General features: G+C 36.5%; 1 protein-coding gene across 5 annotated transcripts in view; it reads left to right on the forward strand.

Annotated features, from left to right (window-relative positions):
• The window catches only part of SMARCA2 (SWI/SNF related, matrix associated, actin dependent regulator of chromatin, subfamily a, member 2), a 216,091-nt gene that overhangs the window by 25,840 nt on the left and 163,518 nt on the right, over positions 1-26,733 (forward strand). For 4 of the 5 annotated variants that reach the window (XM_027839554.1, XM_027839553.1, XM_027839555.1 and 1 more), the window contains 3 exons: positions 1,659-1,760; positions 9,269-9,518; positions 23,700-23,826. In XM_027839554.1, the coding sequence (XP_027695355.1) occupies positions 1,659-1,760; positions 9,269-9,518; positions 23,700-23,826 (479 nt within the window). The remainder of the gene's footprint in view (positions 1-1,658; positions 1,761-9,268; positions 9,519-23,699; positions 23,827-26,733) is intronic. The other variant, XM_027839556.1, reaches the window with a different exon arrangement.

The following is a 26,733-nucleotide window of genomic DNA, read 5'->3' on the forward strand; positions in this document are numbered from 1 at the left end:
TAAACTCCCGTCACTGCATCATTTAGCACAAGTCTCCCCATGCTTCTGTGACTTCCTCACATTTGTCATTTCTTACAGCGCAATGATAGTCCATTATATTCATATGCCTGGTTCATTCACCCATCCTATAGATGGACACCCACTTTCTTTTTGTTTTGTTTGTTTTTTGTTTTTTGTTTTTCGTTTTTTTTTTTTTTTTTTACTGCCAGAAAAAGTATTGCTGGGGATATTTTGGTATATATTCTGTTTATTACTTCCATGGAGTACATGCCTGGTGGTGGGCAGAATCAAAGAATAGCTTAGTGAATTTACTAACATAATTCCAAGTTGTTTTTCAGAGCAGTTAGACCAAAGCAGCTATGACCAATTATAGATTCACCAATATTGTGTTAATGTGCCTGTCTCCCACCAACTCTTCTAACATTGACTGTTTGCATCTTTTATCATCTTTGCCAATTTGATTTACCACTAAACTTATAAACCAAGCAAGCAGTCTCTATTTACTGTCTCTATGCTATCACTGAACTCCTTGTAATCTGATTTTTGTCCCTGTTACCCCACCGAAACAGCTTCTCTCAAACCATCAAAGACCTTCTTCTTGATCTTCCAAGGCTTTCCCCCAAGTCCTTTATTTCCTTGGCATTCAAGACTATGGATGACCCTTCTTGGAACTCTCTTCTCCCTTGATACTGCACCATCCTTATTTTCGCTTCATCTCTCTGACTGTTCCTCTTTCTTCTCCTTTTGCTGCTTCTACTTTCTCTATGTGAAGCTTAGTTCCCTCTTCTGTGACCTCAGAGTGTTGGACTAGTTGACCTCAGGGGTCTCTCTCATTTCTAGATCTAGGAATCTTTGATTCCATGATCCCACTGCAAACAAACATTTTAGGTTCTTAACTATGTTTCACATCATATTTTGGAATTTTGACAGCCAAAAAGCTCTTACATCAAACTAATTTAAAACATTTTTGGTTTTGTCTATTTTGGGGGTATTTTTTTTGCTATTAATTCAGTTAGTCTATAGATCATATATAGACTAATGATAGATATATCAGTAGAAAACTCTAAAAATAGGATGTTTTTTGCTGAGTTTTTTAATACTTCTCTTGAAGTCATAATTCTCCAAATGTGACATTATAACATCTAACAACAGAGAATTATGATTTTAGTCCAGAAATAAGAACCTGAAATGAAATAACTCTTCAGCAGTTGTCCTTGAGGAGTGTCAGCAGCTCTTTAACGGAACATGGCCTTGTCTGCCTTGAGTTCCACTCAAATGAAACCCAGAATTTTCTTTTCATTTTCCTTTACCTTTCCATTTAGAGATTAAAGCAATAGCAAAACAAGGGGTTAAAAAAAGTTGGTGGTTTTTTTTTTCCCAGGGAAGGTAGAAATTCAAATAATTTTATTGGCCTTTTTTTCAGTACCTTTCTTTTTGTTATCTGTTATTTTTTAGTATGCTCAATTTAAATACACTTCCTTACATTTATTTTCCACCCAGTGGAATATACTTAAATCCATATTTAATGCATAAAACTGTTATTTGCATAAATATCCTTGTGTGCCAGAAGGCAGAGTGAGATTTCTCAATGCATAGAAATCCTGGGCGTGTAAGACTATGTATTTTAATAAGTTTGTTTCCTTATTTCTTGAATTCAGGCATAGGGATGCATCCAATTGGCACACCTCCAGCTGGGCCAGGACAGACATCAGGGATTCCAGGGCACACATCTACAATGACTCCTAAAACATGGGCAGAAGGTAAAGGAGTAGGCATTTCATTCTTCAGACAAAGTTAAATTGCATGTAAGAGAGACTAGGAATTTGTTCCCCACTTTAAGGTATCGAGGAATGTTGTTTCATTTATCAGTCTGTGAATTACTTGGGAAGATGAGAGATATCTTCTCTCCTGTTAGACAGTCACACATGAAACATTTCAGCACAGAGTGAAATTTGTAAGCTGCTTGAGGGACAAGCTTGAAACTAATGGATAGGCTGTTATGTTATGAGCAATAGCTAACTGTAGTGAACTGTGCAGTCCAGTTGTCATAAAATGTGAAACAAGAGCTATATGTTATACAATAAACTTGTTTATGTTTAGTTAGAAACTGAAATTCCTTTGATGATGAATAAGCCAAGTTTGCATCAGATTATCAGAGAACCCATGAAATCTTCTTGATAATCAGATTTCCACTTCTGTGGTGCTTATTTCAAGAATTCATTCAATGGTAAGCTCTTTGAAGAAGGAACTATGTCTTTTTTTAATCTTTTTAAATTTATATATTTTTTAAAAATTATGAAACTAATAAATATAAACAATCGTGAATATTTAATTATGAACATAAAACTAAAAAGGGATATTGCAAATGAAGGTGTGAAATTCTGTTAACTTACAATAATATCTTGTGTGTATGTGTGTGTGGAGGAGGGGAGATTCTCCATCTTTTAAATTGGCCCCATAAATATTTGCCCAGGAAATACTGGCTCATATGATAACAAATTTTGTCCAAATGTATAGGCTTCTCTTCCTTTATCTTTCTCCTTGTGGAGAGAGCTCATAAATTCTGAAGTAAATTAGTGTATTTTTCATTTACCTGACATAATTTATCACATATAGTTCCAGAACATTTCAAATGGGCTATTTATAGTCGAGCAAACTTCTAGGACTGGAAAGAACAGAACAAAAATGGCCAATAGAGAATCGCTACCAAAGGTAATTAGGGAGATATTAAGAGAGCACTTTGCTGGCCTAGATTAGTTCACATCTCCAGAATCAGATGATCTACATACTAGGTGATAATGATAACAGCCATTTATAGAGTATTTTAAAGTTTTCAAAGCATTTGGCAAATGTTCTCTCAGTTAAGCCTCCACAACAAGCTCTAAAGTGAGCACACAGGTATTATTCCCATTTTTTAGACTAAGAAACTGAGGCTTTTACAGGTTAAACTACTTGCTAGGTGTCCCACAGCTACTAAGTATCAGAGTTGGGATATGAACCCAGCACTCTATAACACTATACTGCTTCTTGAAAAGAGTTGACAGATGTGATTACAGCTTTGCTCTTGATCTTTGAAAGGTCATTAAAAAAAATAGGGGGCAGCTAGGTGGCACAGTGGATAGAGCACTGGCCCTGAAGTCAGGAGGACCTGAGTTCAAATCCAGCCTCAGACCAAACACTTGACACTTACTGGCTGTATGACTCTGGGCAAGTCACTTAACCCCAATTGCCTAAAAAAAAAAAAATAGGAAAATAGGAGAGGTATCACAGGATTGTAGAAAAGTCAGTATTACAGTTTCTAAAAACAGAAGAGAATAAAATCTAGAAACTATAATCCACTGAGCTTGACTTAAATTCTTGGCAAAGTTCCAGGACATATTATTAAAAAGATGGTTAGTGACCTTCTAGAAAGGGAAGCTTTGATCATATGACTCTGGCAAGAATAGATAATGCCACATTAATCTTAATTCTCTTTTGGGGGGATGGCTTATAGATTGGTAGAACAGAGGAGCATTGTAAATGGAAATTACGTAGATCTCAGCAAAGCATTTGACAAAGTCTCGTGTGTTAGTGTATTCGAGATGAAATGAAGAGGCATGCACATGGTTAGGTATATTGACAAAAGAATATTCATTAATGATTCAATGTCAGTTTGGAAGGAGATCTCTAGTGGAGTGCCCCAGAGAGCAATGATTGACCCTGGGCTGTTTAACATTTTTGTAAATGATTTGTAAATGAGGATATATGTGGCATACTTATCAAATTTTAAGATGACTTAAGTCTTGGAGGGATAGCTAACACATTGGGTAATAGTCAGGGCCCCCAAAACTTTTGATGGGCTAGAACTATGGGATGAATTAGATAAGAAATTTAGTGGGAATAATGATTGTCCACTTGAGTTCCCCAAAAAACAATGAACTCCACAAATACATCATGGGAAAGCTGGAAGTCTAAAAATGATCTGGGGCTTTTAGGAGACGACATGCTCAATATGAGTCAACAGTGTTATGTGACAACCAAAGAAACTAATGTTTTAGATTATTAAATTAGATTGTGTTAAAAGAGGTATAGCATCTGGGACTAGAGAGAAGATGCCTTTGCAGATCAGATGGGGAGTGCTGGGTTCAGCTCTGGGTGGATATTTTATGAAGGACATTGATAAAGTAGAGAGTGTCCAATGGAAGGGCCATTGGGTTTGTGAAAAATGGTTAAAGGAATAGGAATGTTTAGCCTAGAGAATAAAAGACTTAAGAAGGGGAACATGGAATCATAGATCACGAGAAGGGGTTCTTCTTTTGTAGCATGACCCCTTTGGCAGTCTGGTGAAGCTTATGGTTCCCTTCTCAGAATAATGCTTTTACATACAGAAAATAAAATACATAAGATGACAAAGAGAATCAATTTTATTGAAATATAGTATCAAAATACTTTTAAAAATGACTTCACACATCCCAGGTTAAGAAACTTTGATACAGAACTATATGAACTTTAGAGACCATCTAGTCCTGCCTCCTAATTATATAGATGAGAATACTGAGGCCCAGAGAGGTTGTGACTCAAGGTCGCACAGATAATAAGCGATAGAGACATGTTTTGAACCCAAGACCTTTGATTCCCCAGGCAGTGCTTTGAAGTGATAGCTATCTTCAAGAATTTGAAATTTCTATCTAGTAGAAGAATTGGTCTTATTCTCTTTGGTCCCAGGGCAGAACTATGAGCAATGGATTATACATTATAGAGAAATCAATTTAGGTTTGATGTAGGGAAAAACTTTGTAAAAATTAGAGCTATCCAGAAGTAGAATAGATGTCTCAGAAGGAGGTTCGCCTTTGTTGCAAGGCCACTTGTTGGATGAATTAGAGAAGGCTTACTTCTTCTGGCATGGATCCAGTTAGTGGCTTCTGACATACCTTCGCATTGAGATTCTGTTAATCTTCTTTAGTTTTAATCGAGGAATGTCAGGGTACAGAATTCCTTGTTTCAGATTTCTCAACTCTTTGCCATAAGAGTGAGTCAGCAGGGTAAGGATTTTTGTATGGCAGCCAGCTGGCTTGGAAAACTAGCCATCCATACTAGATGGATATTAAGGTCAACAAAGGAAAAGAAATAGATTCCCAAACAAAAGACTACAGATTTATTTTATTTTTTCAATTAATGAACATTTATTTTCTCTTCCTCTTACCCCTCCCCATTGCAAAACAAGAATAAAGAAAACCTTTCAAGAAAGGTGCACAATAAGACAAAACAAATTCTAGCATTGGTAATTTCCAAAAATGTATGTTTCATTCTGTGCCTTGAGTGCATCACCTCTCTGTCAGGAGGTGAGTAGCCTGCTTCCTCATTAGTCACTGCATTGATCAGAGTTGTTAAGTGTTTAAAATTGTTTTCTTTATAATGTTATTGTACACATTGTTCCACTGGTTCTTCTTACTTAATTCTGCATAAGTTCCTCCAAGTTGTCCCAAATTTCTTTGAAACCATCCCTTTGTCATTTTTAATGGCGCCATATTATTCCATCACAAACATCTACCATATTTGTTTACTCATTCCTCCACTGATGGTCACCCTCTTAGTTTCCAGTTCTTTGTCACTGTTGTTGCTCATCCTTCATTCTCAAAGAGGACCAATGACATCAGGAGGGTGATATCTTGACTTGCAAGTGAATTGGATTTTAGTGAGGCAGGGCAGTGCAAAGTCACCAGCCTCACTCTCTCCTCCAGAGTCATTCTGAGTTCAGTGGCAAGAGAGAGGTCAAGATGACTAGCAATGGCCCTGGATGCAGTGGGAGACCTTGGCCTTTTTATCACTACAAAAAGAGCAGTTGTAAAAATTTTTGGTGTATTTAGGATTTACCCCTTTTCCTTTCATCTCTTTGGGGTTTAGGCCTAGAAATGATTTCACTGAGTCCATTCTGGGACCTAGTGTCACATTGCCTTTTAAGCTTTACCAAGAGAGCATCAGTGTATCTGTTTTCCCTCAGTCACTTTTTCATTTGCCTTTTTTGTCATCTTTGCTAATTCTGATGGATATTACATGGAGTCTCAGAGTTGCTTTAAATTTTATTTCTCTAATTTTTTAGTGATTTGGAGCATTTTTTCATATGGCTATTGCTAAGTTGGCTTTCTTCCTTTGGAAATCCCATGTTCATATCTCTTGATGATTTATCAGTTGTGGAATGGCTTTTATTCTTAAAAGTTTGAATCAATTCCTATACATCTTAGAAATGAGACTTTTATCAGAAAAACTTGCTGCAAAGTAGTGTTGTTTTTTTTTTTTAACCAGTTAACTGTTTCCCTTCTAATTTTAACTGCATTGGTTTTATTTGTGGGGACTATAGATTAATTCTAGGTTACAATTCCTAGAATTAATATAATTCTTAAAATCAGAGAAGTGAATACACCTAAAAGAACTATTACAGCATGCTGCATTTATTTATATTTTTTACTGGCATCACTATTAACAAGAAGAAGCCGTAAACAGGTGAACACAATCACATGTAGTAACTAATATGTATAATATAATATTTTTTAACAGTTTCATGTCTATTTTATTTGTGATATGCATCCCAGTTTTAGAGGAGAAAATATTTTGGGAGTTATAGTTTAAGCCAATTATCATAACAACTTTCAGAAATCTGATTCTTGGTTTTCTTTCTTTTTTTAAAAAAAAGTTTTAATTAATTTATTAGTTTTAGTTTTCAACATTCACTTCCACAAGATTTTGAATTCCAAATTTTCTCCCCATCTCATCCCTCCCCCCATTTTGTTGGGTTTTCTTTCTTTTTAAAATTTTTTAAATTAATTTATTACTTTTAGTTTTCAAATTCACTTCCACAAGATTTTGAGTTTCAAATTTTCTCCCCATCTCATCCCTCCCCCAATTTTTTTGTGCTTTCTTTCTTTTTTAAAAAAATTTTAATTAATTTATTATTTTTAGTTTTCAACATTCACTTCCACAAGATTTTGAGTTAGAAATCTGATTCTTTAAAAAATGTTATTTATCATGCCTACACATCAGGCACTTTAGGTATATCAAAAATATAGTTTTCTCTAATGAGCTTTTAAAACATAATGAGTGCCACTTGCTTCTTGGGAATGTTGTAAGGATTCATGGGATCACAGGTTTAGAAAGCACTTTAAAAATCATGTGGTGCACATCTCCCTTCCTTTTGGACTGGGTCACACCTAAACCATGCCATATAGATGAAAATCTGTCCTATTTTAAAGTCCTCCAGGGAAGAAGACTCTCAAACCTTCTCCATTTCAGTGCCTAACAGCCCTTTTATACTTTTAATCTTTTTATACTGCTTTGTTATACATGGATGAAAGAATCCATAAATATGGAGTATTACAGAAAGGTGTGTGCGTGTGTGTGTGTGTGTGTGTGTCTGTGTGTATGTGTGTGTGTGTGTGTGTGTCTTATAAAAGCTTACTTTCAGGAAAAAAAAAGCTTACCTCAAAATCTCTTTCTAATAATGTTGTAATTGTCAATACATTTCTTAGTGCTATAGATTTTTGGGGAGAACGTAAGAAACAAAGAACTAAGAAATAACTTAAAGCGGTAACCTAGTCATACCTGTGCCATCATATTATCTTCACCTCATATTTTCTTGGCTTTCTCTAGGCAGACAGATATGTAGTTAAGAAAGTGTTCTATTTTCTTTTGGTACTCTGTTCTAGTTTGTAACAACCCTTTTGTCAGAATTCCTCCTATAACTTTTAACTTTGGTATTAATTTAAGTCCGTTTCCAAAATGGTTTTCCATGGAGATTGAATAAATACACAGTTTTAAAAAATAATAGGTATTAAATTATTATACTTAATCACTACATCATCCTTCATCATTCTCTTCTTTGGATTCTAAAAGATCAGTTCCTTTTATCATTGAAGAAATTTCCTGACTGGCCTTGCTCAAGAGGGCTATGAAGAACTTAGAGAATGAAATGTAGTAGTGATCAAAATGTGAATTTCCACCTTTGAATTATTTTATTTATTTATGATAGGCTCTCTTAAAATTTTCAGAATTTAAAAATAGATAAAATGCACTGAAGATAACTAGTAGATGGGGGGAAAAGTCCTTCCTTTGACCTTTGTTTAGTAGTTAGGATTTATTCCCATTTTACTTTTACACATTTGTTTCTTTTTTAAAAAATAAGTTATTATTGATGCCTTTTTTATATCAAAATAGTTTTCCCAACATCCCCCATCTACCTCCCAGAGAGGGATGCCATATAACAAGTAGGATTTTCTAAAGACAAGATTTAAAAAAGAAAAAATTAGTATAGCAAATACATTGAAAAAGTCTGAAAATATGTGCAACATGTAATACTTGTTGCACAATATTTTCTACATTGAACTAAAGAAGTTTAATTCATTAAATGTAGAACCTCAGAATGTTTGCCTATGTGCATACATTTTTATGTTGATAACCTGAGAGGAAAATCTTTCTTTTATATCTTAATGCTTGCAGGGGCAGCTAGGTGGTACAGTGGGTAGAGCACCAGCCTGAAGTCAGGAGGACCTGAGTTCAAATCCAGCCTCAGCCAAACACTTGGCACTTACTAGTTGTGTGACCCTGGGCCAGTCACTTAACCCCAATTGCCTAAAAAGAAAAAGAAAAAAAAGAATAGCATATCTTAATGCTTGATAATTTTTTAGAAAGAGGAATCTTACTGGATTTAAAAAAATATTATACAATATTTCTGGACATTTTTTATGGCAGTGTTAAGATTATACATATATTTTTAAAAGCCCAGCATATATTTACCTTTAAATGTTGAGTTGTGTCGTAGAGAGCCAATAAAGATGAATGAGTTGGTTTTACTTTAAAAATACATAACCTAATAGTATTTGTAATTCTGTATACAAAGAATCAAAACTCTGTTAACATGATTCTTGCAAGTTAGTACTGAATTCTGCAGATAGGAGGGTAGCCTCCACATCTGATGTAATGGCTGCTGTACTATTTTCAAGAGCCTTAGGTGCGACTGTAATTCCTTTTGAGAACCTACTGTCTAAACACATCAAATCTAAAAATCCAAGTCAGTTTGTTACGTCACAGTAATTTTTGGTTCACTTTCTGTAGGGCTCATTGGTGAACTGTTATTTCTCTATAGGGACAGAGGTCAGACCTTGTTTGTTTTAGGTATTTAAGATGGTTGCCCTTCCTACTTAAATACACAAGGAGGTCAGTTGTTGCTGTTATTATTTGTATGGGCTAAAGTTAAGCCTCTGATCATTATTATTTATGAAGCTTTTAAATTTTGTAGGCCAAGCACCAGATATGAATGTTCCAAGTACCCCACAAAAGCTTGCAGTCCCACCTCCAAGTGGAAGGCCTTCACCAGCCCCTCCAGCTGCTCAGCCGGCTGCGGCCCTGCCGGGACCTTCTGTGCCCCAGCCAGCCCCTGGGCAACCTTCACCCGTGGTTCAGCTACAGCAAAAACAGAATCGGATTAGCCCCATTCAGAAACCACAGGGGCTGGATCCTGTGGAAATACTACAGGAGAGAGAATACAGGTAAGAAATTAAAATGATGGGTTTAAATGAAGAATGATAACAATATAAATAACTCACATTTTTCATAGTACTTTAGGTTCACCAAGTGCTTTGGGGCCATTATCTCATCTGATACCTTGCAAGTCCCCCTTTCTACAGGCAAGAAACTGAGGTTTAGAGCTGAAGTGCTTTCCCCAGGCCTATGGCTAGCTACTAGGAAAGGACTTATTTGAGTCCAGTTCCCTTGGCTCCAAACTGACGCTGCGTCATGCTGCCTCCTTTTATTTACTCTTAGAGCACTTGCATGTTTCCAGAAATGCAGCTGTTAGTTACTATCTCTTTGCTTTTCTTTTATGGTGACCAAGGAAGGAAGTGAAAAGAGACCGAATGTTACTAAAAATGTTTGAGAGACCACTGGTGCAGGTGGAAATGGATAATAGTCATAACTTACGTTTACACATGGCCTGATCGTCATTTTTACAATATTCTTTAAGTCAGTTAGCGCCCTGTAGTCAAGTCACTAGACTGCGCTTTGAAATATCTATTAACTTTTTTTTTTTTGAAATCAGCATGTTTGCCTGTCTCTAGTCCTGCATTAGCGCTCTCATTTTCCATGACTTTTTGAAGATCACTGGCAGCAGTTCCGCCGTTGTAATTTTTTAAGTCCTTTCAGTACCTTGGGGATGTACCCATTTGTCCAGGCGTGCCGATTTGAACTCCCTTTGGGTGTCTTGGAACTTCCTTGCCACCATCTCTTCATCTTTAGTTTTTTAATTTCCTCTAAGTACTTGTGGTCTTGGAAGACCCAACAGAAGCAAAGTAGGAATTAAATAGTTCTTCTTTCCACTTATCCCCAAGTGTCCCATCTACCTCAAACTGCTGTCTAATCCAGTCCTCCATCTTCCTTTTGCCTTCATTACAGCTAAAAAGACTTTTTTGGGGGTTATCTTTAGCATTTATCAAAAGCCTTAACATTCTCAGCTTTAATCCTCCTGACATTTCTCTTACAGAGGCATGCCACTTTTGTATTCATCCTCAGTCATCTGAGCAGGCTTCCATCTTCTACTTATATCTTTTGAAGATTCTAGCTTGTTGACGAGTTTCCTGAGGAGCCACGTTCATCTTTTCAGACAGCTATTCCTTTTCTTCTTCATTGGAATCATTTGTGTTTGTGTCATCAGAATTTCATTCTGGAGTTCCTCCCATCCCTCTTGAGTCAATTTCCTTTGTAGAATGTTAGGTCGTAAGATTCTGTCTTTTCTCCGAACTCTATCTATTCTGTTCTCCAGAAGTCTAGATCATGAGGCCAACTGTGCCTTACATTCTCCTCTATGTCTGTTATATGCTCTATGACAGTGTATTCACTTCTTTCTAAAGCTCCTTTCATTTATTTCACCTTTCGCTGCTAATTGCTTTTCTTGAGCAGAGTCAGGTTCAGGAGAGCAGTTCCCTCATTTCTTCTGCTTCCTGAAAGGTGAAATTATCAGTGAGCCAAGTAAAGAATTTCTGAAATTATTGACTTTTAGCACAGAGAGAACTTCTGGTGTCCTCAAAGTTAGAGCACCCCGCCCCATCATATCCTGCCTCTACGCCAGCCTTGTGAGCTCTTTGTGGCCTGGTGTGCTACCCCCACAACATTGCTTCCATTCCTGCCTTCTTTGATCATCACCCAAAGATACTCCACTATCCCCTCCCCTACAATTAGTTCATGAATTCTCACGGAGTGTATTTTTTTGATATCTACTACAACTTCATCAGACCTTTTATCTGTACTTTTAAACTAAGGTATATGATTACTTTGATATATTCCTGCCATGGGTCACATTCCATTCAGTCTTCATACCCATGAAGTCATATTTACCATCAAGTTGTAGACTGATAGATATTGCATGGTGACAAGAATTTTATTATTGTATATAAATTTACCTTAGTATTTATTATGTGTAATTTACTGTGGCGTACTTATTAAATATATTTTATTAATTTATAATAAAAATTTGCAATATTATATATTATTACATGGTTAAGTTATATATAATTACATTAATTTGTATTTCATTGCTTTACTATTTGTATATTTTTGCTATTTAAATTTTTGTTATTATATATTATTTACTATTATATAGTAAAGTTTATTATTATAAACTCTTCACTTTATCACGTTTGGTTTTTTTCCTTCCCTAGTTTTTGTCTTTTGGGAAATGTTGTATAATCTGCCCAGGTGCATATTATTAGGTTTCTTTTGAGGCTTGAGATGGTGCCAGAACTTTAATGGGTACCATGCTTACAAGGAACTCACTTTTAACACCGTTTTGAGAGTAAAGTGCTATGTTGATCTTAACAAATGGCCCCAGATGCATAATGTACAGCCTTACATGGTATAATTTAAAGCTAGTTTAATGTGTAAAAAGCTTTTTTTCCCCTTCCAATCCTGCATTAATAAGAAATTGTAGCTGTCAGTGTCTTTTAAATTATGAGCTCTGAGGATTGTGTGAAATGGTTCTTCTTTATTCTTTTATTACTCAACAAATGTCTCCCTTTTTATAAAGCTGCTTTGCTTTTGAAGTCATTAATCTAAGCAGTTAGCCTTTCCACACAGTGTGATGGTCCTTTGGCACAAGTGTGGTGGTTATCATCTATGGCAGGAGGATTGGTTTGCTTTGGCAACATTATAGGGAGAATCTTTTATCTTCTTTGGTTGTGATGCAATAGCCAGTTTCTGCTTAAATGAAGATAAATTGCTCAGTGGTAGAGATTAGTTAAATGTATTGTTATAAAAAGATTAGATTAAGTCCCCAAGCATTTGAGAAAGGCAGCTAAGAACTCTTTTCTTCTTGGTCCTCTTTTGATTGAATGAGTTCATTGCCTTTAGCATTTTCTCCAGTAGATGCAAAGAGGCTCCTCACTGAAAGACTTTGAGCAGAGTTTAAGTGATCCCTCTTTTGCAATTGGATACATTTACTTTGGGCAAAAATCATGTCAGAAAATTCTTTTAAAATGATCATGTCTTTACTTTTAGGAGTATTATTTTGTCTACAGTAAGTAAAAGAAAAAGTAAGAATATTTTCTTTTTTGATTAACTTGCTATGTTCCCCAGTTGTTTAAAGAAAGCAGGTTATATAAATATTTCCTGCTGTCTGTTGGATCAGAGAAAGTCCAAATTTGAGGATAATAGGAACAGTTAGACAATGAAAGCTACAAAGATACATAGGAGCAAAAATAATTTTATCAAGGTGACAGAAAGGGATGAATGGGGAGAGCTTATGCGTCTAATACCAGGGGGAAGCCCCAGTAAAATTCTTTCAGAGTGGGTTGTCTGTATGGGAAAGTCACAGAATCATGAGCTTGCTCTGGGTAGGAGAAGCTTCCGTGAGCCAACAAAAGGCAGTCTCTTTTATAGGAATGAAGGTTCTCTGTATAGAAACTGGCCAATGGTTCCATGCTTGGGTGTTATACAACACAATAGGACAACTGAGGGAATTCTGCTGGTTGAACTCAGGCAGTGCTCACTATTATGTCTCTTCAAACTGCTATTCCATACAAGCGATTACTCAGATTCCCTCCAACTGTACTGTCCCAGAGCCTGGAGGATTCCTGTAAATTTTCATTCTTTTCTCTCACCTTTTTATGATACAACTGGATGTATTACTCATATTTGTTCTTCTTTGGAGGCATCCCATTAAAAGTGAAGCTTTTGCATACATGACTGAAAATTGTTTCCTCTACTTACTTACCTAACATTGATTGATTTTTTTTTTACTAAATTAGTATTCAAACTGTCATTCCACAGATCATGGTATAGATAGATTATAAATTGCTTGTTCCCATAAGGATTTATTTCAGAATGCGATCGTTGACATACTCGGTCTTATTTTACATCCTCTCAGGATTTGATATAAGTACAAGAGCATTCTGGTTTATGAGGGAGAAAAAAATAAGATTTCTTTTGATTTTTTTTTGTCACATACTGTTTCTATTGATATACTAAAATGCCTTCTCAGAAATTACCAAGCAGTCCCATTGTAGGCAGAGTTGCCCAAAATATCATGTTGAGGTCCCCACCCCCCACCCGAAGTGTTAGACTGCTTGCTACTTGAAGGAACAGAATGTACCAGTGTCATTTTCTGTACAAATAACTTTCCTACAGGAATCATAAACTTCTCCTCTGGACCTGAACAAATATCTGTTGCCTTTAATGGAACTCCCTTTCTTGCCAGAGCAGTAACCTCTCTTGATTTACTGTTCAATCTGTATGAAAAACCTGACTGACCTAATTCTGTTTCAATTTTCTGTACTCCTGAGGAGGCTAAATGAGTCTCCTGCAGTTATGCAGTATTACATCCTTGTTGTTGTTTCAGGAAGTTTAGAATCTGGAATCTCTTTATCAGACTACCTGCTGTATCCCACTGATGGCAAGATGAAATTGTCTGGAGAGGAGCATTACTTAAAATGAAGACTTCTATTAACAACAGAAAAAAAAATACCAAGCCCCTTTTCAAAGAGGGTAATTTTTCAGGGCATTGCATAATAGAAAGAGCACAGGACTAGGAATCGCCCTACCTGGGTTTGAATCTTTGAATCTTTGAATCTTTGTGGTTCCTACACTGACTTTCTGTGTGACTCTAATTCACATTTCTGAACCTCAGTTTCCTCATCTATAAGAAATAGGCACAATAATTCTGGTATTGAGTAACTCATAGGGTTGTGAAGAAAGCATTTTGCAAAGTGCTGTGTAATGTTTTATTATTGTTACTCTCTCACAGAGGCCCTGTTCAGATGCCTCGTCTTAGCATGTAGGTCACCCTGGCTTCTGGAGGCTGTGCCAAGGAAGCATAGCCTTGGCAAGATCCACCCAGCTGGTATGGTCCCAGTGACAGAGTGTTCTTGCTGTTCTGGGACTGGTTTAACTAAGTACAGAGTGGGTTGTAACCAGAAGGTTGGCTACAAGGTGATTAGTGCTGTGGCCCTGGTGCTCAGTCTTGTGAAATCCTTTTCTGCAGTGACACTGTTCAAGTGCTTAGAAGGGGGAAAGGACTTTAGAATTATATGGATTTTGCCCATCCACAGATATGAGTATAACTATAGCTTGGAATAGAGGCCTCAGTATTGGATGGGAGGTCAGGAAGCCCAGGGTTTGAACTTCATCTCATTTACTCACTAGCTGTGTGATCCTAGGCAAGTCACTTAACTAGTCTGTGGTACAGTTTCCTTATCTGTAAAATAAGGGGCTGGATGCGATGGCCTCTCAGACACCTTGCAGCACTAAATCTATGACCCTGTAATCCTGTTGCTACTACTAGAGGGACTACAATTCATCCACATTGACGAACTTACTATCAACGAAACCAGAAGTTGCATCTAAATGGAAGGATGGCTCTCACGTTCTCCATGGAGAAGTGAATTAGGCAGTTGGTAGAGTCTGTCACATTCTCAGTCATTTTGCCTTATACAGTACCCCCAATAAGCAGAACGACCGCCATGGAGATAACTGTGGGGTTTGACTAACATCTGTTGCAAAGATGAAGAAGAGAGATTCTACCCAGAACTTGACAGTACCCTCTGAAACAAATCAGTAAATACTTAGGAATTTGGTGACTTAAATATGAAGATGGCCATAGGAGAAGATGCTAAAGAGATTAAGAAACAGAGGAGGTAAAAGTCTATTAGATTATTCAGAGGCTTTCCATATATACATATATGTGTCTGTGTGCATTATACATATATGTATATATTTATATATATCTTGAATTTTTTCAAGAATAGAATAAAAAAAGCAATTAGCTTGATGATCACTGAATAATATCACATGCAAAAATGAAATTGACTACACGTTAACAGTTTGGTTATCAACTTGAAAGTCATTTCGGTATTTTCTTTCTGTACAGTTAGATCATTGGTTAAAGCAATGGTCAAATTCAAGATCAAATTAGAAGAAAGGATAAGGATGAAAATACACTGTATGCAATTGCAGCAGCTCAGTCCTATCTAAACAAACTTTCAACTTGAAGAATGGGAAATGAATAAAAAGCAAAGACATATTGATTCTACAAATTTAGATTCTACAAAATTAAGAATTATTTTTTGCACAAACAAAACTAATGCAGCTAAAATTAGAAGGGAAGCAGGTAACTGGAGAAAAGCCTTTGCAGCAAGTTTTTTTTTTTTCTGAAAGAGGGCACATCTCCAAAATTTATAACAACTGATTCAAACTGATAAGAATAAGAGCCATTCTGTAACTGATAAATGACTGAAGGATATTGAACTTGCAGTTTTTAAAGGAAAGAATGCCAACCAAATAGCCATATGAAAAATTCTCCAAATCACTAGTAATTACAGAAATTAAAACTAAATCAATTGAAGTTGATGTACCTTATATCTATCAGATTGGAAAAAACAAACAAACAAAAAGAACAAACAACAAGTGTTGGAGATACTGAGCAAAAAAGACACATTAATATACTTTGGATGGGTGTGAATTTTAGAAAGCAATGTGAAATGATTCTCCAAAAGTTATTAAATTGTTGTTATTGCTTTGAACTGGAAATACTAATAAGAGACAAAAAATAAAAATAAAAACAGGAAAGGGAGCCATATGTTCCACAGCTTTTTTTGTAGTAACAAGGAACTGGAAACTAAAGGCATATACATCAATCGAGGAAAGCCCTGAACAAATTAAGGCAAATAAATGTAATGGAATGCCATAAGAAATGGCAAATGGATGACTTCAGAGAAATCTGGGAAGACTTGTATGAACTGATGCAGAATGAAGTGAGCAGAAGAAGGAGAACAATTTATACAATAACAACACTGTAGGAAAAAAAAAAAAACTTGGGAAGACTTAAGAACTCTTACCAATTCAATTACCAAGCATGCTTCCAGAGAACTGATGATGAAGCTTGGTACCTATCTCCTGACAAATGATGAACTCAGGATGTTGAATGAGATATTTATTTTTTGGACATGGCTGATACAAGAATGTGTTTTGCTTGACTATGCCTATTTTTTACAAGGATTTTCTTTTTCTTTTTTTCATAGATGGGGGTAGGAGGGAGAGAAATTTGATTATTGTTATTAAAATATATAATTTAATTAAAATAAATTAATTATATTGTTTATTATTATGATTGCTTCTTAGAGAAATTTAGCTGATATATAAACTAGTTGCCACAAGGAAGAGATTAAAATAATCAAGAAATCAATAGCTTAGAAACATTCAATCTCCTGGCCAAGTAAAGAGCCATTGTTATCAAGGGTAACAGTTGTTTAGAATATTATCTCCAACTTCTTATATATTTATACACACACACACACATATATACATATACATATATATCTTGTTTTTACATAGTTGTTTGAATGTTGTCTTCCCCATTTGACTGTGAATTCTTTAAGAGCAGGGATTTTTTTTTGTTTTGTTTTGGTTTTTTGTTGTTTTTTTTACCTTTCTTTGTATTCCCAGAGCTTAGCACAGTGCCTGTCACATAGTAGGCACTTGATAAATAGTTATTGACTGACTGCAAAACATTACGAAGGAGGTAGTGGAAGTACTGTCTCACAAAATATTGAAAATCGTTAGAAGAGAAAGTGATCCTGAAGAGAGCTAGATATGAGAGGCAACCGAGCCAGTTATTCCAAGATTATTATTAGGCTAAGCTGGAAGACAGCAAATTGATATAAAATGGAACATATTTGCTAGCAATTCTCCAATGCTCTCTTGTCAACAATGTTCTAATATGCATTATTGATAGCAGTGGAACATCACCTATGAAGTCTACAACAGAAAGACTGATTGTATTTAAAGTTAATCTGACGTAATAAACTTCAATAATTTGGCTTCACTGATGTAGATAATAATTTCAGTGATACAGATCACAATCTGTCTGTGCACTGTCTGTGTGAGTCTTTTCCATAAATTCTGGAAATTATTCACAGAGTTTCTACCCAGTGTTCTGGGAGCCTTCCTCTTGATCTCTTGACATTGTGTGGTTACCAGAGGATCACATAGACTATATGTTGCTTGCTTACCTTGTTCTCACTGTGTAACTGGCCCACCATCTTTTAAGGTCATATATATCTCTCTGATGATATTCTTTAAGCTGCTTATCATAATTCGATTGATGTTCCTCTCCATTGACTTCTGGGTCACCCTCAACTTTAATTCTTTATAGACTGTTGTACTCTATGAGTTTCAGCCAGCTAATATAATTAAATTGTTGTTAGAAAGGTTGGCCTTTATGATAGAGAGAAGGTAGCAGGTCTTTAAAAGCTGTGTTCACTTTCACAGAGGCAATTTTTCACTTCTGGGCCTAGCTTGTTATCCATGTGCAGTTTCTTTCCAGGATAAATGTATGCTCATGGACCAAATCTATGGGTTGGCCATTCAATTGTGTGTCATAGTCTGGGCAACAAGGCATCAATCAACAGTTATTTATTAAGCACTTACCACGAGGCACCGGAATTCTTCATTCACTTGGTTTTTCCCATGTGGTTGGTTAAGCCAAACTGTTTTGAATGAATATGGATATCATTTAGAAGACCCTGCAGCATTTTGGGGTTTGGTGCAGTTGGCATAGTGTTACCTGAAAATGTAGCATCCAGAGGACTCTACTATCTACAGGGACTCTGCTATATACAGGTGCCGTGATGGCAGCAAACACCTTTTTTTTTTTTTTTTTAACAAGCATACATCTCCTTGCCCTATGCCTTACCTGGTATTACTAACCCCCCTTTTCCAGGAATCCAGGAATCCTGCTGATGTGTGGATAAGAGATACTTTATTGGAAGAGAGGCTTTAAGGTTGTTGGTTGATTTTCCCCCCTTTTTTTGAATCAAATGCTCTTTTTGTAACAGAACAATAAGTACAGTGGGATCTTTTACTTCGTGTACCGTTTAGTTCAGTTTCATGATTGAAGAGCATAGAGTTGTAGTCTGCCATAGCATCATTTGCAAAAGGCTTTTTTCCCTTTCATTTGTCATCATATATGCCCTTGATATATGTGTAGATTATTCTCATAATTGTATGGAGATGAAAAAAAAAGACATGTGTATCAGTAGTTACTAGATTTTTTTTTCCCTGGAGGTTATCTATAGAGTCTTTTGATTGATACTTTGTTCAGAAGTTCTGGGCAATTTTCTCATGTTATTTCTTGCATTATGGTATTCATGGTTTTTTTTTTAACCTCTTACATTCTTCTGAGAGAATTAGAACTTTTAAATTTTTTCTACACATCAGGTCTTTGAGATCAATATGTTGTGCTTATAGGGAGATCATAGTTTCTGTTAACATTATTACTTTTTGCTTCTCTTCTTCCAGATTATCCTTCACTTCTGTGTATTTGCCTTCCTAATCAATTCTTCTCTCTTTTGTTTCTTTGGTGACTGGCCTCTGTGGATTCAAGTTTTTCTATTCTTCCAATTATTTCTGCTGTTCAGGCCATGAATTTTGCTTTCACAATATTTATTTCTCTTTGAAATCGTTCAAGAATACTCTGCTATTGTTCTATGGTCTCTTGAGAATCTGCAGGGTCCTTTGCCTCATCAGTTGTTGATTTATTTTCCTTTGTCTTTCAATATTTATTCATAGATTCTGAATTCTTTTAGCTGATCTGGAGACCATATTCCCTTCTCTTATTAATATTTGCCTGTTGGTTTATTTGCTTATGCTCAAGGTCTTTAACTGAATTTTCTTCCTCCTAAGATCTTTGGTAGATTCAGCCTTTTTTTCCTTATATGCCCCTATCACCCACTTTCTGAGTTCTTTGAGTGTGATTTTCCTAGAGGTTGGGCCTCAAGCCAGCCTGGCCTCAGTTCACACTTCACTACCCTCAGCTTCTGGTCCAAGTGACTTTTGGGGGAACAGAATACGACCCAGCTAGGTGCTGGTCCCATTCCCTCAGGCAAACAACTACACATGCTGAAGCCCTTCATTCTGCGATTCTTTGGCTGAGGTCTATTGCAGCACAAAACATTGCTTGATGTTGCAGCCCAAGCTGTAGCACTGGATGGATCCGGGTGGGTGGAGGTGAGTGGGATTCAAGCCCTTAGCTTAGCTTATTCATCCTGTCCAGAGTGGGGTAGAGCAGGAGGTGCTGGGTGAGGGCCTTAGTGGCTAGAGGATAGCCTTCTCTCATGTCTGCTTATTGGGTTTTTATTTCATGGTGCTTCTTTGTATTTTAGACTATGAAGACAGCTGGAAGTCCTTTATCTCTTAAGCATAATTCCTGTTTTGGAGAGGTTCAAAAAGACTTGAGGATCCAAGAAAATGTCTGGTCCTCTGTCTTGTTGCTCACATGACCCAGAAGTCTTGGGTCAGTAGTTATTCATAATATTTTCTTGGTCAGTTTGTTTTGGGGGTTGATAATAATGGGGCCCAAGCTTTTTTTTTTATTCTAAACCCTTGATTGATATCTTCCTTTCTTTCCTATACTTTATCACCCTCAAAATTGTCTAGTTCTTAGCCCAGATCTCTGCTGAGCTGTACTTATTATCTTTGTTTGGCTTAGTGCCGTTTCTTCTTACTATGTAGTACATGAGAGACAATGATTTTAGAATTTAACTGTGATAGTTCCACCACATATCTTTCTCTCTATCTCTATCTCTGTCTCTATCTCTATCTCTCTCTATCTCTATCTCTATGTCTGTCTCTATCTCTATCTCTGTCCTCATCCCTATCTACACAATATATATGTATTTACATATACATATGTATACACATGTGTATACATATATAACATATGTTTATCTTTAACAACATATATTAAGAAGAAACTTACGCTAGAGGTGACACAATTTTAAAGGCACCCAGGAACAGATGTTTGAAATATTTCAAAGAGGTGAACATTCCAATAAAAAGCAACTGAGAAGATACCAATGAATACTAATCCATATACCTACTTTCTTATTTCTATAAAATCTTTATGCTAATATTTTAAGATCATGCAAGATTTCTTGATAGGTACAGTCACAGATATAACCTTTTATAATGATCCTTTGTTAATTAATGTCAAGTGAGACATTTTAAAAAAAACCAGACATATATATGGTCACTAATGTAATGAGATGATATCCTGTGTAAAATCCAAGGTGAAGAGGGGTTTCTAGAGAAATAATAAAGGCTTCTAAATGTCTGTGTGGGTAGATAATTGCATGGAGCCCTTCACTACTGCAAAACTTCCTCATTGCGTTAAATGACCTCTTAATAGAGAATTATCATGTGATCCTTACAGAAAAAAAAATTACATGGATAACGAATTATACAAGAGTTCATTGGCTATCCCATTGCTTTCATCAGTGTTATGTGCATGTGACTGCGTGCCATTTTGTATTTTTTGTTGTTTCATGGGTTGCCATGTCCAAAATATCATCTGAAATTCCCTGTACTTAGGTTTGTTCTCTGACTGCAACCTCAATCTACTGGCAAGGTTGTAACTTGAGTCCTTTGTGTGGACTAGGCCCTGCCAGATGTCTACTCTATTGGCATAACCCATAAGAACCCCGGGTAACTTCCATGCCGTGGGAGGCACCAGAGTTGGATTTTGTAAGGATATTATTATTGCTTTTGTCTTTTTTTTAGTGGAGTGAATAAAAATCTTATAACATCTTTGTAGGCCCTCAGACTTTTGCTGTGGTCATATTTGTTGTAGCAATTGATGGAAGAAGGATGCTTTCGTGATCAAAGATCTTAAGTTCAGGGGAAAATGAGTCATATTTCTTTGAGAAACAGTGATCTCTATAGAGGATGCTAGCTGTCACAGTGGATAGAACACCACGCCTGGAGTCAAGAAGACCTGAGTTCAAATTGGGCCTCAGACACTTACTAGCTTTGTGACCCTGGGCAAGTCACTTAACCCTGTTTGCCTCAGTTTCCTCATCTGTAAAATGAAGTGGAGAAGGAAATGGCAAACTACTTCAGTATCTTTTCCAAGAAAAGCCTAAATGGGGTCAAGAAGAGTCAGACACAACTCAACAACAACAATAACAACAGCAACAACAACAACAACAACAACAACGACAACAGATCTCTATAGAAGAGCTCTTTAATAGTTCAGTAATATCTTATTTCCATAATCAATTACTATGTTCTTGGTTGGTTGTTTGTTTGTCTCTGCCTGCTCAGTTGTTGTTTGTTTGGAAGCGTATCAGAGAAGGATTTTTTTTCCCTTCTAATTAGATTGAGGTACTCATTTTCAATTTTTGTTTACTTCTGGATCTCTTTGTTAATGAAAATGGAAAATGAATATCCTGGGACATCCTATTTTAGTATAGTAAAATTAGGACAGTCTTTGATAAATGTGTAATTAACCAAATATGAAAACTCAATATCTGGCCATCATAATTTCTCACTTCACTTTATTTTGTAGAAGGGCATATTCTGCAGCAGGTGAATATTTGAGGATTTAATGGATTCAAACTATAGACATGTTTGAAAAGTTGGATGATACAATATCTAAAAGATCTTCTTTCTAACATCAATTCAAGGACACTTTCTGCTACCTGTTCTTATAAGAAGTTCTTACTTAGAAAAACTTTTAATTTAACTAATTAAATATGAGCATAAAAGATTTGTAGTAGTGGTCAACTGACTAGAAATGTATCCTTAACTTTGAAAATTTGAAAAAAAAATGAGTTTTAGATAGATGGTATGTGGAAAGAATGTATCAACAGAGCTTAGTTACAGTGACTGATGTTCATATGGCACCTTGACATTTACAAGGCATTGTTACTGACTTTCTTTCATTTGAATTTCAAGATAAGCTTGTAAAAAGTGTTGTGGGAGTATTATTGTCCTGGTTTTATAGGTAAAGAAACCAAAGAGCAGAGAGATAGATGAAGTGACTTGTCCAAAGTCACACATCAAGTCAGTGGTAGAGCTAAGACTTACGTGGACTTGGGGCCTTCTGACTCTGAGCTGATTGTCCTCCTGAAAGCTCTTGTTTGTCCTTCTGCACTGAAGAGGCTTTGAGAACAGACCTCATCATAGCCCAACAATCAGTCGAGCTAGGTACGCAAAGAGCATTCTTAGTAGGTTCACCGATGATATTTTTCTTTGTGGCCACACTGCCCACCAAGGTGTGATCTGCATGGATTGAGGCAGCACAATTCAGAGAAGTGACTTCAGATCCTGTGACTGCCATCTATCTGTGTGGCCTGAGCCAAGACACTTAGCTTTTCTGCTTCACACTTTGCTCATCTATAAAAAAATGATTTTTAAGTTCCTTCCATATTGAAATGTATGAACTGACAATAGTTTCAGATCCATTAAATATAAATGGTATGGATCTTTGTTCTGAAAGAATGGTTCAGGTGAACTGAAACAATTGGAAAACATATAATAGATCTGTTAATATAACACCTAATTTATGATGATTGTGGGCCATATCTCACTTTACATTTTACATTTACATACTGGCAATTGTATTTCAAATTATGGCCAAAATGAATACCTATAGTGATACTCTTAACCTATTTTCTTAACTGATGATAACTGGCAAATATGCCTCAAATTTCATTTTACTTCATTTTATTAGTTTTTAAGTTTTTTGTTTTGTTTTCGTTTTTGCTTAAAAATGCCAAACGTTGGTCAAGGCATTAAAATTTAGAAGACATAGCTGGGAAGACTTTCTGAGGCCTCAGTGTGCATGATTGATTTTTAGCCACTTTGCTGTAATGACTGTTGTCAGTGTCTTGTCAGAGAATCAGAATGGCCTGGTTACCTGAGGACAGAACTGAAAGTTGAGAGTTCTATAGCATCAGCTCTCTACTGTCTTCATATAGGCCTTAGGAAACAACAGTGAGAGAGAATGGGAAAGTTAATTGCCCTAGTATATAAAATGTGAATTTGTGAATTCAATTTAATTTCACGAACATTAAACGCCCACTACGCCTATACTATCATGTGATTTCCTCCATAGGAGAAGTATGATGATTCATTCGAATTTGTAGATTAATCTGAGCTGTTGAAAAAAGGTATAAAGTGGAAAGCATAGTGTGGTAAACAACATATGGATGGCATCTATCTCGATTAATGCAAAGATGTCTTTTCTTAACATCTTACTATTGGAAAGTCTGCTTGGATATCAGAAATTGGTTAAGGGTATCTGGAATATATTTTGTTCTGAATTTAAATTAGAAATTGTTGTTTATCATTTATGGCTAGGTGCTAACTATTTCTTAACCCCTATTCTGTTTTGTTATCTCTTTTAGACTTCAAGCTCGTATAGCTCACAGAATCCAAGAACTGGAAAATTTGCCAGGCTCTTTGCCACCAGATTTACGAACCAAGGCTACAGTGGAACTGAAGGCTCTAAGGTTACTGAATTTTCAACGGCAGGTAATGCCTTTCTCACTGACCCTGAAATATAGGAAATAAATATAATTGCTTCACAAAATATGATCTCGGAAAATCCTGTAAGCTCATGTGAGATTGCCACAAAATGTAAAGCTTACAAACAGTTTATCATTTGGATTTGCTATAAATAATCAGAAGTATTAGAGACAAACAAAGTAAACTTAGTTTTCTAGTAATTCTGTCCCCCAATCCTTTCCAGAAGAGGTATAGAAGTGAAGTTTCTGTTGGGTTTGAAGGAGGGAAAGATCATATCTTACTGGAGATCTCTCAAGATTTTTCTTCCATCCCGTGGTGATGTCATAAGTGCAATATTATGGCATGTGATGTCTAAAATTCACCATTATGGCTCCACAGAAAAAGAAGATGGAATAATTGTGGTAGAACAAAGTTTCTTTAGAAGCATAAAAGATTGTCAGAAATTAGTAATGATTATGAATGAGTTTCTTTACATATGTATTAGTCTTTTTACTACATTAATGTCTCATAAAATTTTTATAAGAAATTCGTTACAATCCTTGAGACAGTTCAAGCCTATAATTTGGCTCTTCAAGTACACATGCAGAGTAATATTCATTCAGTGCATTAATGATTATAATGGCTAGCATTTATCTGGTGCTTTAAGGATTTACAAAGCACTTTACAATATTATCTCATTTTATCCTCATAACAACCTGAGAAGTAGGTGCTGTTATTATCCCCATTTTACAGGTGGGGAATCTGAGGCAGACGAAGGTTAAATGAATTGTCTAGGGCTACACAATTAGAAATAAGTGTCTGAGGTTGGATTTGAACTCTCGTCTTCTTTACTCTGGTCCTGTGCTCTGTTCATTGTGCCACCTAGTTACCTTATGACTTATTTTATACCTCTTATTTTTTTCAGTATTTTATGTACTCATAATTTTTTTTTTAACATGGTTACTTCTCACTCAGATCTACCACCCCATAGAGAGTTTTTGAGAGCTAAAATGACCAAAAACTTGATTGCCTCATGGGTAATGAACTCATTTGAACAGGTGAGCTTCTTAGAACTTAGACTGGCTCTTGGATGACAGATGCATTTGCTGGGCCCATACTCAAAATCCATTTTTCTTATTAGTATCTACTAAAGCTTTTAGTCTTGTGGCACAGCCTTCAGTAGCCTGGGGCCACATCTATGCAATAAGCAGCTATAAAAGTTAGTTTTCAGTGGCAGGACAAATACATGAAAAGAATTTGTTAAGTCCAGGTACTCTGTTAAATGTTGGAGGTTTTTTTTTTTTTTTTTTTTTTTAGTGAGGCAATCGGGCTTAAGTGACTTGCCCAAGGTCACACAGCTAGTATGTGTCAAGTGTTTGCTCTGAGGCCGGATTTGAACTCAGGTCCTCCTGATTTCAGGGCCGGTGCTCTATCCACTGCGCCACCTAGCTGCCCCTTATTTTTTTTTTTTTTAAGAGAAAAATTGTTCCTTCCCTCAAGGAGATCACATTCTGTCAGGAAAAGACCACACCCTTAGGGAAGTGGTGGCCAGAAGTGATGATATTATTGACTTGATTGTAATGCCCAGAGGAAGAAGTAGGAAATGGTGCAGGGGAGAGGCCCACAAGCTACATGCAAGATGGCAGCCAGGCAATAAAGGATGTTGTTTTGGGAGATGAGATGAAATGTTAAGGTGAAGCACTGTATGGTATCTGGGACCAGATAGTAGAAGGTAGTAAGCTAAGTGCATTGATTTGATTCAATCACCAATCAACTGGGCTGGAGGCCATAGGGTACAATATTCAAAGATGAGTGGATTAACTTCCCCAAAGCCGGGGGGGGGGGGGGGGGGGGCACTGTGGTGTGCTGGTAAACCTTTAATAACCAGCTCTCAGAAAGGAAAAAAAAATGTGCCCATGAAACACTTTTAGATTTAAATTGCATTATTAACATTTTCCTCATCACTTCCTTAAGTCTAGACAACCAACAGAACAATAAATTAAGCTAGTTTGTGGCTTTGCCAATTTCCAAAGTGTAAATGCTCACCTTGAAAATTTAACAATTGGCTATCCATAGCCAGTTTAAACTGACTCTAGCACTCCTTTGACTGAGGGTATGGATATTAAAGACCTGAAGATCCAGGTCTGCTGTAGAGGGTACTGATCCAGGTGGGGAGAAGCAACACAGATGGTCAAATGTCCTGATTGGATGAACAGCTGCCTGGTCTGGTGTCTAGGATTAGCTAATAGAGCCTTCTTATAATCCCCTTCAAATAAAACTGAGTTTAATAATGCATTCTGTACTCCTCAAATTAGTAACATACTACAGAAGCAAGCTAAAATTATTTTGGGCCTGTAGATATCAGGTCTTTCTCCTCTTTTTTAAAATTTGTGTGTTTGAGCTAAGACTGGAAGGAGAGTAGTCTGAGGAATGTAGCTCCCTGCTGGTGAGGTAAATGATTGTTCACAGGTTGGACCTAGGAAGAAGGCTGGTAGAGCCACCAGGCTGTGAGAAAACACTTTTTTTTGATGACCTCAGATCTGGAAGGATCAGGTTAGGATAGGGGCAGGTTACCTGTAACAAAGCCCCACTCTGATGACTCATTGTCATCAGTGGGAGGTGACTTGTCTTGTTGAATGCTAGGCTAATAGACCCAAAGCTCTAGCAAGTTTGATGGATCAAAAAAAGTGTGTACCAGACAGCAGAGTTTGTCTAATGTCTAAGGAGCCACCTAAAACATGGAGGGAGAGAGGCTCATCACCGGAAAGTTAGTCCCATTAAGGGATGACGTTTTTGCCCATGGCAGCCTGTGAACTTAAAAAGAAATCACCCCTTAGTCCTGCTTCTGTAGTATCAGTGGCAGAAGTGTGGACACAAAGGAGTGTGGGAAGTGCTGAGAATCTCACAGTTCTCAGACCATCTCCTAACACTGAT

This window comes from Vombatus ursinus, unplaced genomic scaffold (assembly GCF_900497805.2).
Source record: "Vombatus ursinus unplaced genomic scaffold, bare-nosed wombat genome assembly UNPS02014832.1, whole genome shotgun sequence".
In the NCBI taxonomy this organism is placed as follows: Eukaryota; Metazoa; Chordata; class Mammalia; order Diprotodontia; family Vombatidae; genus Vombatus; species Vombatus ursinus.